The 16,181-nt window shown below is 44.5% G+C and overlaps 1 protein-coding gene across 1 annotated transcript; it reads left to right on the top strand.

Annotated features, from left to right (window-relative positions):
* Nucleotides 1-12,631: 12,631 nt before the first annotated feature.
* Nucleotides 12,632-13,500, top strand: LOC311109462 (gastrin-releasing peptide receptor-like; the record flags this gene model as incomplete). The annotated part of the gene is made up of 2 exons (XM_084152379.1): nt 12,632-12,961; nt 13,102-13,500. The coding sequence occupies 2 exons, from the start codon at nt 12,632-12,634 to the stop codon at nt 13,498-13,500; spliced, it is 729 nt and encodes a 242-aa protein (XP_084008505.1).
* Between the last annotated feature and the right edge of the window lie 2,681 nt (nt 13,501-16,181).

The raw sequence follows: 16,181 nt of genomic DNA, 5'->3' as shown, positions 1-16,181 counted from the left end.
GATTATATATATATATATATTTATTGAAGTTTAAAGGTGGGGGAGGAGAGTGGGTGTGGAAAAGACTGGTCAGGTTTCAGTGAGGAACAGGAAGGGTGTATATGTCGGAGCTGGGGAAGCCTTATATCTAGTCAGACTGGTTTGAAAAGGTTGTGTAATCTCCACAGGACAGAGTCCCTCACATACAGGCAGCCTCCTCCCCGCCAGGCAAACTGACACACACACACGCACACACACAGCTAAGGATATACCCACACTTCTGAGCCCATTAACTATTTTTTTCTCTTTCTCTCTCTCTCTTTCTCTCTCTGTTCTTTTTCTTGGGTTATGTCCCATTATGGCAAGCTATTCCCTTTATAGTGCACTCACTACTGTTGACCAGAGCAATAGACCCTGGTCAAAAGTAATGCACTATGAAAGGAATAGAGGGCCATTTTCCATGTATGGGTTTCCAGTAGGTTTCTAGTAGTGAGGTAGAGGTGTTCTGGCCTGATCACATGGAGGGTTTCTAGTAGCACAGTGAGGTAGAGGTGTTCTGGCCTGATCACATGGAGGGTTTCTAGTAGCACAGTGAGGTAGAGGTGTTCTGGCCTGATCACATGGAGGGTTTCTAGTAGCACAGTGAGGTAGAGGTGTTCTGGCCTGATCACATGGAGGGTTTCTAGTAGCACAGTGAGGTAGAGGTGTTCTGGCCTGATCACATGGAGGGTTTCTAGTAGCACGGTGAGGTAGAGGTGTTCTGGCCTGATCACATGGAGGGTTTCTAGTAGCACAGTGAGGTAGAGGTGTTCTGGCCTGATCACATGGAGGGTTTATAGTAGCACGGTGAGGTAGAGGTGTTCTGGCCTGATCACATGGAGGGTTTCTAGTAGCACGGTGAGGTAGAGGTGTTCTGGCCTGATCACATGGAGGGTTTCTAGTAGCACGGTGAGGTAGAGGTGTTCTGGCCTGATCACATGGAGGGTTTCTAGTAGCACAGTGAGGTAGAGGTGTTCTGGCCTGATCACATGGAGGGTTTCTAGTAGCACGGTGAGGTAGAGGTGTTCTGGCCTGATCACATGGAGGGTTTATAGTAGCACGGTGAGGTAGAGGTGTTCTGGCCTGATCACATGGAGGGTTTCTAGTAGCACGGTGAGGTAGAGGTGTTCTGGCCTGATCACATGGAGTGTTTCTAGTAGCACGGTGAGGTAGAGGTGTTCTGGCCTGATCACATGGAGGGTTTCTAGTAGCACGGTGAGGTAGAGGTGTTCTGGCCTGATCACATGGAGGGTTTCTAGTAGCACAGTGAGGTAGAGGTGTTCTGGCCTGATCACATGGAGGGTTTCTAGTAGCACAGTGAGGTAGAGGTGTTCTGGCCTGATCACATGGAGGGTTTCTAGTAGCACAGTGAGGTAGAGGTGTTCTGGCCTGATCACATGGAGGGTTTCTAGTAGCACAGTGAGGTAGAGGTGTTCTGGCCTGATCACATGGAGGGTTTCTAGGAGCACAGTGAGGTAGAGGTGTTCTGGCCTGATCACATGGAGGGTTTCTAGTAGCACAGTGAGGTAGAGGTGTTCTGGCCTGATCACATGGAGGGTTTCTAGTAGCACAGTGAGGTAGAGGTGTTCTGGCCTGATCACATGGAGGGTTTCTAGTAGCACAGTGAGGTAGAGGTGTTCTGGCCTGATCACATGGAGGGTTTCTAGTAGCACAGTGAGGTAGAGGTGTTCTGGCCTGATCACATGGAGGGTTTCTAGTAGCACAGTGAGGTAGAGGTGTTCTGGCCTGATCACATGGAGGGTTTCTAGTAGCACAGTGAGGTAGAGGTGTTCTGGCCTGATCACATGGAGGGTTTCTAGTAGCACAGTGAGGTAGAGGTGTTCTGGCCTGATCACATGGAGGGTTTCTAGGAGCACAGTGAGGTAGAGGTGTTCTGGCCTGATCACATGGAGGGTTTCTAGTAGCACAGTGAGGTAGAGGTGTTCTGGCCTGATCACATGGAGGGTTTCTAGTAGCACAGTGAGGTAGAGGTGTTCTGGCCTGATCACATGGAGGGTTTCTAGTAGCACAGTGAGGTAGAGGTGTTCTGGCCTGATCACATGGAGGGTTTCTAGTAGCACAGTGAGGTAGAGGTGTTCTGGCCTGATCACATGGAGGGTTTATAGTAGCACGGTGAGGTAGAGGTGTTCTGGCCTGATCACATGGAGGGTTTCTAGTAGCACAGTGAGGTAGAGGTGTTCTGGCCTGATCAGAGGGAACTCCTCCTCTATCACCTGGATACAATATTGTGTGTGTGTGTGTGTGTGTGTGTGTGTGTGTGTGTGTGTGTGTGTGTGTGTGTGTGTGTGTGTGTGTGTGTGTGTGTGTGTGTGTGTGTGTGTGTGTGTGTGTGTGTGAGAGAGAGAGAGAGAGGGGGAGAGACAGTAAGAGAGAGAAATAGAGAAAGAGAGATGTGGATGTGGCTCAGGCTTATGCTGTATAACACCACCCTCTTGTGACAGTAGCTACTCAGTTCATCCATACGTAGGGTTTAAACTAGAGCTTAAGCTGTTTACTGTTGTCTCTGCAGTATATCAATGTTTTCATCTGGAGGCCATTATAGATGTGTCTTGATATCGATCATGTTCTAATGACAACATGAGACAGACAGGCTTAAATCCATCTCAGAGCAATTTTAGAGTTGATTGTGATTGTGTCTGCGTCCCAAATGACACCCTATTCCCTACATAGTGCACAACTTTTGAAAAGAGCCCTAGTGAATAGGGTGCCATATGGGACATGGCCTATGTGATTGTGATAGCAGACCTTGTTTCCCTCCAATGGTGGTGAGTCATCAGAGATCAGGGAACAGCTGTGTGTGTGTGTGTCTGTGTATGTGTGTGTCTGTGTGTGTGTGTGTCTGTGTGTGTGTGTCTGTGGTGTGTGTGTGTGTGTCTGTGTGTGTGTGTCTGTGCCTGTGTGTGTCTGTGTCTGTGTCTGTGTGTGTTTGTGTCTGTGTGTCTGTGTGTGTGCGTATGTCTCTGTGTGTGTGTGTGTGTCTCTGTGTGTGTGTGTGTCTCTCTGTGTGTGTGTGTGTGTCTGTGTCTGTGTCTGTGTGTCTGTGTGTGTGTGTGTGTGTCTGTGTCTGTGTCTGTGTCTGTGTCTGTGTCTGTGTCTGTGTCTGTGGTGTGTGTGTGTGTGTGTGTGTCTGTGTGTGTTTGTGTCTGTGTGTGTTTGTGTCTGTGTCTGTGTGTGTTTGTGTCTGTGTGTCTGTGTGTGTGCGTATGTTGTCAGAGCACCTTACCGATCACTGCACCTGTACACAGCCCATCTGAAATTAGCCCGCCCAACTACCTCATCCCTATATTGTTATTTATTTTGCTCATTTGTACCCCAGTATCTCTCTTGGAAACATCATCTCTTGCACATCTATCATTCCAGTGTTAATACTAATTGTAATTATTTTGCACTATAGCCTATTTTATTGCCTTACCTCCATAACTTGCTAAATTTGCACACACTGTATATATATGTATTTCTGTTGTATTTATTTTTTACTTTGTTTTGTTTTACCCCATATGTAACTCTGTGTTGTTGTTTTTATCGCACTGCTTTGCTTTATCTTGGCCAGGTCGCAGTTGTAAATGAGAACTTGTTCTCAACTGGTTTACCTGGTTAAATAAAGGTGAAAAAAAAATGTCTCTGTGTGTGTGTGTGTGTGTGTGTCTCTGTGTGTGTGTGTGTGTGTGTGTGTGTGTGTGTCTGTGTCTGTGTCTGTGTGTGTGTCTGTGGTGTGTGTGTATGTGTGTCTGTGTGTGTCTGTGGTGTGTGTGTGTGTCTGTGTGTGTGTGTGTGTGTGTGTGTGTCTGTGTGTGTGTGTGTGTCTGTGGTGTGTGTGTGTTTGTGTGTGTGTGTGTGTATCCTCCTAAAGCCATCATCAGTCTGAGAGCTGAGAGGATAAGGAGCTGATATAAAGATTAACACACCGCCTCACACCTCCTCACACCTCCTCACACCTCCTCACACATCATCACACACCTCACACCTCTTCACACCTCCTCATGTTTCCTCACACCCTTCACAACCCATCACATCTCCTCATACCTCTTCACATCTCCTCCTCCCCCTCACACCTCATCACACCTTGTCACATCACTTCACACCTATTCACACCGCCTCCTGTCACCTCACACCACCTCAAACCACCTCACACCTCCTCATTTTTCCTCACACCTCATTACACCTTCATCACACCTCTTCACACCTCCTCATGTTTCCTCACACCTCATCACACCCCATCACACCTCCTCATGTTTCCTCACACCTCATCACACCTCATCACACTACCTCCTGTTTCCTCACACCTCCTTATACCTCTTCATACATCCTCCTGCCTCCTCACACCTTTTCACATGTCCTCCTGCCTCCTCACACATCATCACACCTCTTCACACCTTTTCACACCTCTTTAGACCTCCTCACACCCCATCCTGCCCCCTCACACCTCATCCTGCCTCATCACACATCTTCCTTCCATATCATACCTCCTCCTGCCATCTCATACCTCCTCTCACTGCCTCACACCTCATCACACCTCTTCCTGACTCCTCACACCTCCTCCTGCCATCTCACACCGCCTCTCACCCCTCACACCTCCTCACATCTCCTCACACCTCCTCTCCCCTCATCACACCTACTCCTGCCTCCTCACACCTCCTCACACCTCCTCACACACACCTCCTCACACCTCCTCATACCTCCTCACACCTCCTCACACTTTTGACCATGGGCAGCCTGTGTCTTTTGGCTCCTAACTCTAAGAAACCATAATTACTCAGTAATTACTAATGTTTCCTTCAGTCACGTTTCTGGGAATTGTAGCCATAGATGTATTGGTTTGATAATGAAGCCCTCTGCATTCAGCCAGTCAGTCACCCAGCCAGCCACTCAGCAAGCCAGCCAGTCAGACAGCCAGCCAGCCAGCCAGCAAGTCAGTCAGTCACCCAGCCAGCCAGCCAGCCAGCAAGTCAGTCAGTCACCCAGCCACGGTAAAACACTGTGGGGAAAGAAATACAAATAAATGATGCATAATAACAGTGTTTTTTTGTCTTCCTTCAGTGCTGGCCGTTTGTGTAGGAACGTTCTTCCTGAATTGACAACACAGTTGACAATTAATCAACATGTTGCAACTATTTGGAAAAGGCTGGCTAAGATGGGTGGGGATAATTGGGGTAAAATTGAATTGTGACTTACACTTTCAAACTCCTATCATTAGTTGTAGTGCTAGAGGAAGGAGACTTCCAGAATGCAGGAGAGATGACATTTGGATGACATTTAGACTCCTCAATGAAGAACACAGTCAATGAATGAAAGAATAATGGGTGTCTGTCTGTGTGTCTGTGTGTGTGTGTGTGTGTGTGTGTGTTGTGTGTGTGTGTGTGTGTGTGTGTCTGTCTGTCTGTCTGTCTGTCTGTCTGTCTGTCTGTCTGTCTGTCTGTCTGTCTGTCTGTCTGTCTGTCTGTCTGGGTGTGTGTCTGTGTGTCTGAAAATTATTTTGCATATGTCTCTGATTGGATAATGACAAAATAATGAACAGTCCATTCATTAAAGTTGATCTAAATCATTAATAATCCATTTATGAATGTTTATTTTTCTCATTTGAAATGCCAGTTTTCAAGAGGCCATTTGTTACAGACAATAATCAATATTTTTTGGACAGTCTCAGTCTGAAAAAAATGTCATTTTCAAAAGTGCTCTCTACCCTTTCTTACAGACAATGAGCAACATTTTTGTACAGTTCTCCTTATCTCAGTCTGAATTCTAGGTTTTGAGAATGGACCACATTTTGTTGTCCCCAGTCCCCAGCATAAACTGTATCTATCCATCAATCTTGTCCCCAAAACTAAATCCAACCAAAGTCTATGATGACTCATCTCTGTATTTATCCCAGGAGGATGAATTCAAGGGCAAATGCCCACCAAGCTTTACAGCAGTTACTCTTTAATGGAGGGCAGAGGGAAGGATATTTCTCACTCTCTTCCTTAAAGGCACAATCTGGGATGCTCAATGGTCATTTCATTTAACAATATGTATGTATACCCATTTGATCAAAATAAGGATTGTGGTTTTACCTTTTAATGCTGGGCAGTGGAAAGGGTTAAAGAAGAGATGGAGAGGTGGGGAGATGGGGAGATGGAGACAGAAAGAGATGGTGTCCTTGAAGGTCCCACATGCTGTGGTATTGATTCCAAGGTTTTCAGTTCTTCCATTCTGAGAAGATGTGATGTCACACTTGAGACTTTCACTGTGTCAGCAGGAGGTATGGCAGATGTCCTGATGGTTGATTGTTTATTTTCTAATCATATTCTCTCTCTCTCTCTCTCTCTCTCTCTCTCTCTCTCTCTCTCTCTCTCTCTCTCTCTCTCTCTCTCTCTCTCTCTCTCTCTCTCTTTCCCTCTGTCTCCCGCCCGCCCTCTCTCTCTCGCTCTCTCTCGCTCTCTCTCCCTCCATCTCTCTCCCCCCTCTCTTGCTCTCTCGCTCTTGTTCACAAAACATTAATCCCCAACATCATCACATCCACAGGGGTAAACATATTTTTTCCTAGAACCATTAATGCTCTCTCTTGTAAAAGAGATTGTTTGTCACTGAGTATAACCTGTATGAAACAAGGTTCAATAAAAATAATGGTTGGGTATTATCACTTCTCCATAAAGCAGGAGGCACTTTTCACTTTTCAGTTTTTTGAGGCTTTTGCTGCCAGCTCACAATTGATATAAAATCAGTGTCACCAGTGGTGTGGAAGGTGAATAGCTCCTATGTCAATGTCCCTGGGGATAGGATGATGAGCTCAATCATATACAATCAATCATACACAATTAATATACTGTACATAATCCATCATACACACATACAATATGTTGTCTATATAAGCGCTATAGTAGTGCATTCCAGTGGCGCCACGGCCTTGGTACAACACTTAAGACCACATTGGGAGAATCTCAATTGCGATTATTGATTCCTCACGTCCTTTCTCCTCACCTCCTTCTCAAAACCCATTGGATGAGGTCAGAGGAGAGAGGATGTGAGGAATCAAGGAAATACAATTGAGATTCTCCCATAGGTTCTTTGGCTGAATGGTCAATTTTGTGGTGTTGAATTAGTGGCAGGCTGCAAGGTTGCAGGTTGCAAGTTCAGCACAGGTAACCCCCAACTACTAACTACACTACAATATTTATTGCATTTTAATTTAGACAATTGTCTTTTGTATCTTCATAAACAAATGGGCTAAAATTCAGTTAATTAAAAGACTGTCCCCGGAAAAAGGTTTATTCGTTCTTGAGAGACACTGCTGACAGAGAGCGCAGACCCACAGCGCACGCAAGAGGACAGACCGCATTTTGCGCACGCGCATTTAAAGGACAGTATAAGTCGCGTGGTCTATTCAATACAACAGCACTTCAATCAGTGTTGGGATTGAGGACCATAGGTAGACCGCGCACGACGTCAAAGAGAGAACACTTTAAAATCGGATAATACAAATATAGCCTATTATGTCAAAGTAAAACTCTCCAAAGTGGAAATGCATTTCAACTTTTATAGACTCCATAAAGAAGACATGGGACGTTGAGAGAATGTCTTTCGAAGAACCTTTTAATATTACTCAAGAAGTGGATTTATACCAGAATGTGTCCAAATGGGCGCACCACGGTAATCACACAGGGACGCACCTAGGTAATCACGCAGGGGCCACCTCGGAACAATCCATGTATTATATCAGCATCGCCATCACTGCCGTTTATGGAGTCATCATAGTCGTGGGACTAATCGGTAACATAACCCTCATCAAGACATTCTGTTCCGCTAAGTCCATGCGGAATGTCCCCAACCTCTTCATGTCGAGTCTCGCGCTCGGGGACTTGGTCCTCCTGGTTACCTGCGCGCCAGTGGACGCCAGTCGGTACCTCGCGGACGAGTGGCTCTTCGGGAGAGTAGGATGTAAACTCATACCATTCATCCAACTCACCTCGGTCGGAGTGTCGGTTTTTACCCTGACTGCGTTGTCCGCTGATAGGTAAATAACCTACACTTTATGTTATAGCCTACACTCATATTGCAACATGGACGTTTAGTTATCCAACGTATCCAATATTTCCAAATCCAATAGTAATGAATAGTGGATCATGGATAGGCTACACATCCCATTGCCAACTGAGCTGGTATTTGAATGTAGAGTTATATGGTTAAATGGTTGTAGGCCTATAGTTACTTTTATCTCAACATATTGTCGTTTTGCGTAAAATGATGAAAACAGGATAGCTTGCCAACCTTATCGAAGATTCTCTCCGAACGCTTCTCTGGCGGGCGAGAGGTTCTTCGGCTAAAGTCTATCGAGATGGAAATAATATGAATTTAAACAACGGTATGGGTACAACCTGACAAGAACATGCTGCTACTGAGGCATGCTACTAATGAGACAATGCAGATACAATCTGATTTACTGTGTCGCGTTATTACGCATTCGGTTCAATGGGATCATACTTTGATGTGAGATATGAGATGTGCTAGAGTCATAGAAATGTGATCTGACATATGAGTGAGTAAGTAAATGGGTGACAGTGCTTGCATGCATGGGCCTGTCTGTGTGTTGTGGGGGTCATAGGCTATATCCCTCCCACACAACTTCCCACAACCAACCTTTTAATTGGGATGATATAGTCTGCATCCCAAATGGCACCCTTTCCCTATGTATCCTTCGGGCTCCGGTCAAAAGTAGTGCACTAGGGAATAAGGTACCATTCGGGGTGCCATTTGGGACGCAACCATAAAGTGTGCATCACTGTGGAGTGGGAGGAGAAGACATGCATTAGATAGACTGACCGTCACCATGTCAGCCATATAATTATATAGTCTCTATCTAGCCTATGAAAATGTTATTATCATAATGTGCATTCTAATGTCTCTCATTTTGCCTACTATCCCATTAGCAGATAAGAATGAATGAATAACTGACAGATAGCCCCCTCTCCTCCCTAGCTTCCCAAAGTTTCCTCCTTTTAAATCCTACCCATATACTTACAACACCTAGCTTAAAATACTATTTCAGAACATTTCTAATACTTTATCTGTGCTTGGTTGAGCTTGTCTCAATGCACAATGGAACCTGGCCCTCCAGACATGCAGGAGCAAACACTAAAACTACACTATATATACAGCAGTATGTGGACAAACCTTCAAAATACTGACAGGTGTATAAAATCGAGCACACCGCCATGCAATCTCCATAGACAAACATTGGCAGTAGAATGGCCTTAATGAAGAGCTCAGTGACGTTCAACGTGGCACCGTCATAGGATGCCAACTTTCCAACAAGTCAGTTTGTCAAATGTCTGCCCTGCTAGAGCTGCCCCGGTCAACTGTAAGTGCTGTTATTGTGAAGTGGAAACGTCTAGGAGCAACAATGGCTCAGCCGTGAAGTGGTAGGCCACACAAGCTCACAGAACGGGACCGCCGAGTGCTGAAGCGCTTAGTGCGTAAAAATCGTCTGTCCTCGGTTGCAACACTCACTACCGAGTTCCAAACTGCCTCTAGAAGCAACGTCAGCACAATAACTGTTCATCGGGTTAAAATGGGTTTCCATGGCCGAGCAGCCGCACACAAGCCTAAGATCACCATGCGCAATACCAAGCGTCGTCTGGGGTGGTGTAAAGGTCGCCGCCATTGAACTCTGGAGCAGTGGAAACACGTTCTCTGGAGTGATGAATCACGCTTCAAGATCTGGCAGTCCGACGGATGAATCTGGATTTGGCGGATGCCAGGAGAATGCTATTTGCCCCAATGCATAGTGCCAACTGTAAAAATTGGTGGAGGAGGAATAATGGTCTGGGGCTGTTTTTCATGGTTCAGGCTAGGCCCCTTAGTTCCAGTGAAGGGAAATCTTAACTCTACAGCATACAATGACATTCTAGACGATTCTGTGCTTCCAACTTTGTGGCAACAGTTTGGGGAAAGTCCTTTCCTGTTTCAGCATGACAATGCCCCCGTGCACAAAGCGAGGTCCATACAGAAATGGTTTGTCGAGATCGGTGTGGAGGAACTTGACTGGCCTGCTTAGAGCCCTGACCTCAACTCCATCGAACACCTTTGGGATGAATTGGAACGCCGACTGCGAGCCAGGCCTAATCGCCCAACATCAGTGCTTGACCTCACTAATGCTCTTGTGGCTGAATGGAAGTAAGTCCCCGCAGCAATGTTCCAACATCTAGTGGAAAGCCTTCCCAGAAGAGTGGCGGCTGTTATAGCAGCAAAGGGTGGACCAACTAAAATATTTCAAATAGTATTTGAATGCAGGTCTGATACCTCCTATTGAAAGTAGAATGTGTCTTCTGTATAATCTGTTGTGTGGCTAGATAAAAGGAATATAATTAATATAATATATTTTATTTTTTATTTCACCTTTATTTAACCAGGTAAGCCAGTTGAGAACAGGTTCTCATTTACAACTGCGACCTGGCCAAGATAAAGCAAAGTAGTGCAATAAAAACAACACAGAGTTACATATGGGGTAAAAAAAACAAAGTCAGAAATACAACAGAAAATATATATACAGTGTGTGCAAATGTAGCAAGTTATGGAGGTAAGGCAATAAATAGGCTATAGTGCAGAATAATTACAATAGTATTAACACTGGAATGCTAGATGTGCAAGAGATGATGTGCAAATAGAGATACTGGGGTGCAAAAGAGCAAAATAAATAACAATATAGGGATGAGGTAGTTGGGTGGGCTAATTTCAGATGGGCTGTGTACAGGTGCAGTGATCGGTAAGGTGCTCTGACAACTGATGCTTAAAGTTATTGAGGGAGATAAGAGTCTCCAGCTTCAGAGATTTTTGCAATTCGTTCCAGTCATTGGCAGCAGAGAACTGGAAGGAATGGCGGCCAAAGGAGGTGTTGGCTTTGGGAATGACCAGTGAGATATACCTGCTGGAGCGCAGACTACGGGTGGGTGCTGCTATGAGCTAAGATAAGGCGGGGATTTGCCTAGCAGTGATTTATAGATGGCCTGGAGCCAGAATAGAATGAATAGAATAGAATGAATAGAATAGAATGAATAGAATGAATAGAATGAATAGAATGAACAGAATATAATAGAATGAATATAATAGAATATAATGAATATAATATAATATAATTAATAGAATAGAATATAATGAATAGAATAGAATGAATAGAATAGAATGAATAGAATAGAATAGAATGAATAGAATAGAATGAATAGAATGAATAGAATGAATAGAATGAATAGAATAGAATAGAATGAATAGAATGAATATAATATAATATAATGAATATAATAGAATATAATGAATAGAATAGAATATAATGAATAGAATAGAATGAATAGAATAGAATAGAATATAATAGAATAGAATAGAATAGAATGAATAGAATGAATAGAATGAATAGAATAGAATGAACAGAATAGAATGAATAGAATGAATAGAATGAATAGAATGAATAGAATGAATAGAATGAAATGAATAGAATAGAATGAATAGAATAGAATAGAATAGAATAGAATAGAATAAATAGAATAGAATGGAATGAATATAATATAATTAATAGAATAGAATAGAATAGAATAGAATAGAATAGAATGAATAGAATATAATGAATATAATATAGTGAATAGAATATAATAGAATGAATAGAATAGAATGAATAGAATATAATTAATAGAATATAATTAATAGAATAGAATGAATAGAATAGAATGAATAGAATAGAAAGGAATGAATAGAATTGAATGAATAGAATAGAATGAATAGAATGGAAGGTACGTTGATGCCCAATCAACACATTATGGTCCCGTCTGATGTCAATAGAAGATGTTCATTCAGGTAGCAGACATGAGGCTCTTTACCAAACAGTCAAAGGAAGCGAGGGGTTGAAAGTGATGAAAAAGGAACAACAGCAGAATGTAGAGTTCACTGGAGAACACTCGGTTTGGTAGAATACAGATGGTTAGAGGAAAACTGGCTGTGTCCCAAATGGCACCTTATTCCCTTTATAGTACATTGAGAGACATAGGGAATAAGGTGCCATTGAGAGCCATAGGGAATAAGGTGCCATTGAGAGACATAGGGAATAAGGTGCCATTGAGAGACATAGGGAATAGGGTGCCATTGAGAGATATAGGGAATAGGGTACCATTGAGAGACATAGGGAATAGGGTGCCATTTAGAGACATAGGGAATAAGGTGCCATTGAGAGACATAGGGAATAGGGTACCATTGAGAGACATAGGGAATAGGGTGCCATTTAGAGACATAGGGAATAAGGTGCCATTGAGAGACATAGGGTATAGGGTGCCATTTAGAGACATAGGGAATAAGGTGCCATTTAGAGACATAGGGAATAAGGTGCCATTGAGAGACATAGGGAATAAAGTGCCATTGAGAGACATCGGTATAAGGCAAGCAGAGATGAAGAATCATATGTCACACATGATATTTCTGAACAGGTGGCCTACGTTGAGGAGAACATGTCTTCTTCTTCTTCTTCTTCTTCTTCTTCTTCTTCTTCTTCTTCTTCTTCTTCTTCTTCTTCTTCTTCTTCTTCTTCTTCTCTTCTTCTTCTTCCTCATCCTCCAGGTACAAGGCAATCGTGAAGCCCATGGACATCCAGGCGTCCAATGCCACGGCGAGGATCGTCCTGCGGGCTGCGGTGATCTGGCTCTTCTCCATGACCCTGGCTGTCCCCGAGGCTGTCTTCTCAGACCTCCGCACGTTCAGCATCCACAGCACCAATGAGACCTTCATCACCTGCGCCCCCTATCCCCACGCTGGGGAACTGCACCCCAAGATCCACTCCATGACCTCCTTCCTCATCTTCTATGTCATTCCTCTGTCGGTTATATCAGTCTATTACCTGTTCATCGCCAGGAGCCTGAACAGGAGCGCCTATAATATGCCGGTGGAGGGCAACGTGCACATCAGAAGACAGGTGGGTCACTCTTCTTCTTCTCCTTCTTCTTCTATTTTCTACTCCTCCATCTTCACCTCTCTCTCTCTCTCTCTCTCTCTCTCTCTCTCTCTCTCTCTCTCTCTCTCTCTCTCTCTCTCTCTCTCTCTACAACATCACAGATAGAGTCCAGGAAGCGCCTGGCCAAGACCGTCCTGGTGTTCGTGGGCCTGTTCGCCGTGTGCTGGCTCCCCAGTCATGTGATCTACCTAAACCGCTCCTACCACTACTCAGAAGTCGACACCTCCATGGCCCACTTCATCTTCACCGTGGGTGCCCGCGTCCTGGCCTTCACTAACTCCTGTGTCAACCCCTTCGCCCTCTACCTGCTCAGCAAGAATTTCCAGAAGCAGTTCAACAAGCAGCTGTGTTGTTGTTGTCGAGCCCTGGCGAAGAGGTCCCAGAGCACGGGGAGGAACAGGAACAACACACACATGACCTCCCTCAGGACAACCAACCACTCAGTGGCCAGTCTGAGCTTTATTCATGGTAAACAGGTCTGTCAGGAGGACAGTGTGTGAGTGACAGATGGGTGGACAGAGGGAGAGAGCGTGAGACAGACAGAGAGGTGGACGGTAGGAGAGAGACAGACAGAGGTGGATGGTAGGAGAGAATGTGAGACAGACAGACAGACATGTCTACCAAGAGGAGAGAATGTGAGACAGACAGACAGGTCTACCAAGAGGAGAGAATGTGAGACAGACTGACAGACAGACAGACAGGTCTACCAAGAGGAGAGAATGTGAGACAGACAGACAGACAGACAGACAGACAGGTCTACCAAGATGAGAGAATGTGGGACAGACAGACAGACAGACAGGTCTACCAAGAGAAGAGAATGTGAGACAGACAGACAGACAGACAGACAGACAGGTCTACCAAGAGGAGAGAATGTGAGACAGACAGACAGACAGACAGACAGACAGACAGGTCTACCAAGAGAAGAGAATGTGAGACAGACAGACAGACAGGTCTACCAAGGTGAGAGAGTGTGAGACAGACAGGCAGACAGACAGGTCTACCAAGAGGAGAGAATGTGAGACAGACAGACAGGTCTACCAAGAGGACAGAGTGTGAGACAGACAGACAGACAGACAGACAGACAGACAGACAGACAGACAGACAGGTCTACCAAGAGAAGAGAGTGTGAGGCAGACAGACAGACAGATCTACCAAGAGGACAGAGTGTGAGACAGACAGACAGACAGGTCTACCAAGAGGAGAGAATGTGAGACAGACAGACAGGTCTACCAAGAGGAGAGAATGTGAGACAAACAGACAGACAGGTCTACCAAGAGGAGAGAGTGTGAGGCAGACAGACAGACAGATCTACCAAGAGGACAGAGCGTGAGACAGACAGACAGACAGACAGACAGGTCTACCAAGAGAAGAGAGTGTGAGGCAGACAGACAGACAGATCTACCAAGAGGACAGAGTGTGAGACAGACAGACAGACAGGTCTACCAAGAGGAGAGAATGTGAGACAGACAGACAGGTCTACCAAGAGGAGAGAATGTGAGACAGACAGACAGGTCTACCAAGAGGAGAGAATGTGAGACAGACAGACAGACAGACAGACAGACAGACAGGTCTACCAAGAGGAGAGAATGTGAGACAGACAGGTCTACCAAGAGGAGAGAATGTGAGACAGACAGACAGGTCTACCAAGTGGAGAGAATGTGGGACAGACAGACAGACAGGTCTACCAAGAGGAGAGAATGTGAGACAGACAGACAGACAGACAAGTCTACCAAGAGGAGAGAATGTGAGACAGACAGACAGACAGACAGACAGACAGACAGACAGACAAGTCTACCAAGAGGAGAGAATGTGAGACCGACAGACAGACAGACATGTGGACGGATGGTAGGACCAAGGGATGGAAGAACCAAAATGACATGAGTTATTAGGTGAAAGTACTATGCTAAGGCTTAGCTGCATACATGTCGCTACATTAGCTCACTACAATCACTGCGTTTTACTTGATGAAGAGCATGATTATGTAAATGTTGCTTAAGTCACATGTTCAATTCCGTTTCATATGTCTGTATCAAAGGTTTGAGTGCTGAATGCAGATGGGTCGGGTGGGAGAGAGAAAATTGCTCACACTTTGAAATGGCCGCTAATCTTGAATCACTTGAGGGTGTTTCTTGACCTGTTTGATTGTATTGAGCCCTTAATCAAGATCACACAGCAGCTATATAGGTGACCTATATAAAACAGTATATGTATCTTTATGTATATGTATCTTTATGTATATCAACAGTATATGTTTGCTAATTATACATTTAAAAGTTAAAGGCATTTAATTAGTTAAATATAAAAATGTTTAGTATTTTGTGCACGTGCACTTGATATCGTGTCTTATAAGACCATAGGGGCTGGGCACCAATCAGTGTATGACAAATAAATAAAATAAATCAATCAATCATGTACTATATGTACAGAATGTTACTCTGTGGTTCAGCTCTGTGGTTCAGCTCTGTGGTTCAGCTAGCTCTGTGGTACAGCTAGCTCTGTGGTTCAGCTAGCTCTGTGGTACAGCTAGCTCTGTGGTTCAGCTAGCTCTGTGGTACAGCTAGCTCTGTGGTTCAGCTAGCTCTGTGGTACAGCTAGCTCTGTGGTACAGTAATGTTGTCAATATGTGCAGTTAATATGCAGTTGATGTGCCTTCATATTAGTAGGTTAGTGTGTTGTGCCAACAATTCTTCACCTCATCTGGGTATTGAAAATGTCAATGTTATTGTAGAATGTTGCTGCTGTGTATCGTCTTGACTGGCTAGATGTTGTCTGTAATGTAAGACCCTAGAGGTTTTGGGAATAAGTCATTGCCTTCGTCTGAAATTGCACCCTACTCCCTATAGGGAATAGGGTGCAAAGTAGTGTAGTACATAGGGAGTCATTTCGGACGCACAAATAGTTAACGAATGTTTCACATGGCCGCGTCTGAAAATGGCACCCTACAGATGTCGGATCTTAATTTGACCCATTTCGTCGCAGGAGGAAAAGTATCCTACAGAAAGAGGATTTGAATGAATACTGAATATTTAGAATCGCCCCAAGGGGACAGCTGGATGCGTTGTTTGTAGCCTTTTCAATACAGTACCTTACCTACATTGTAGCTGGGTATAAATACAACAGATTCTGTTCCAAGAGCCCCGGACCCAACTCATTGGAATGTACCCACCCCATGGCCCAACTA

The sequence above is a fragment of the Coregonus lavaretus genome (genome assembly GCF_964263955.1).
Source record: "Coregonus lavaretus genome assembly, chromosome: 35".
Lineage (NCBI taxonomy): Eukaryota > Metazoa > Chordata > Actinopteri > Salmoniformes > Salmonidae > Coregonus > Coregonus lavaretus.
Note: the sequence above shows the minus strand (reverse complement) of the source record. Positions and strands in the feature narration are given on the sequence as shown.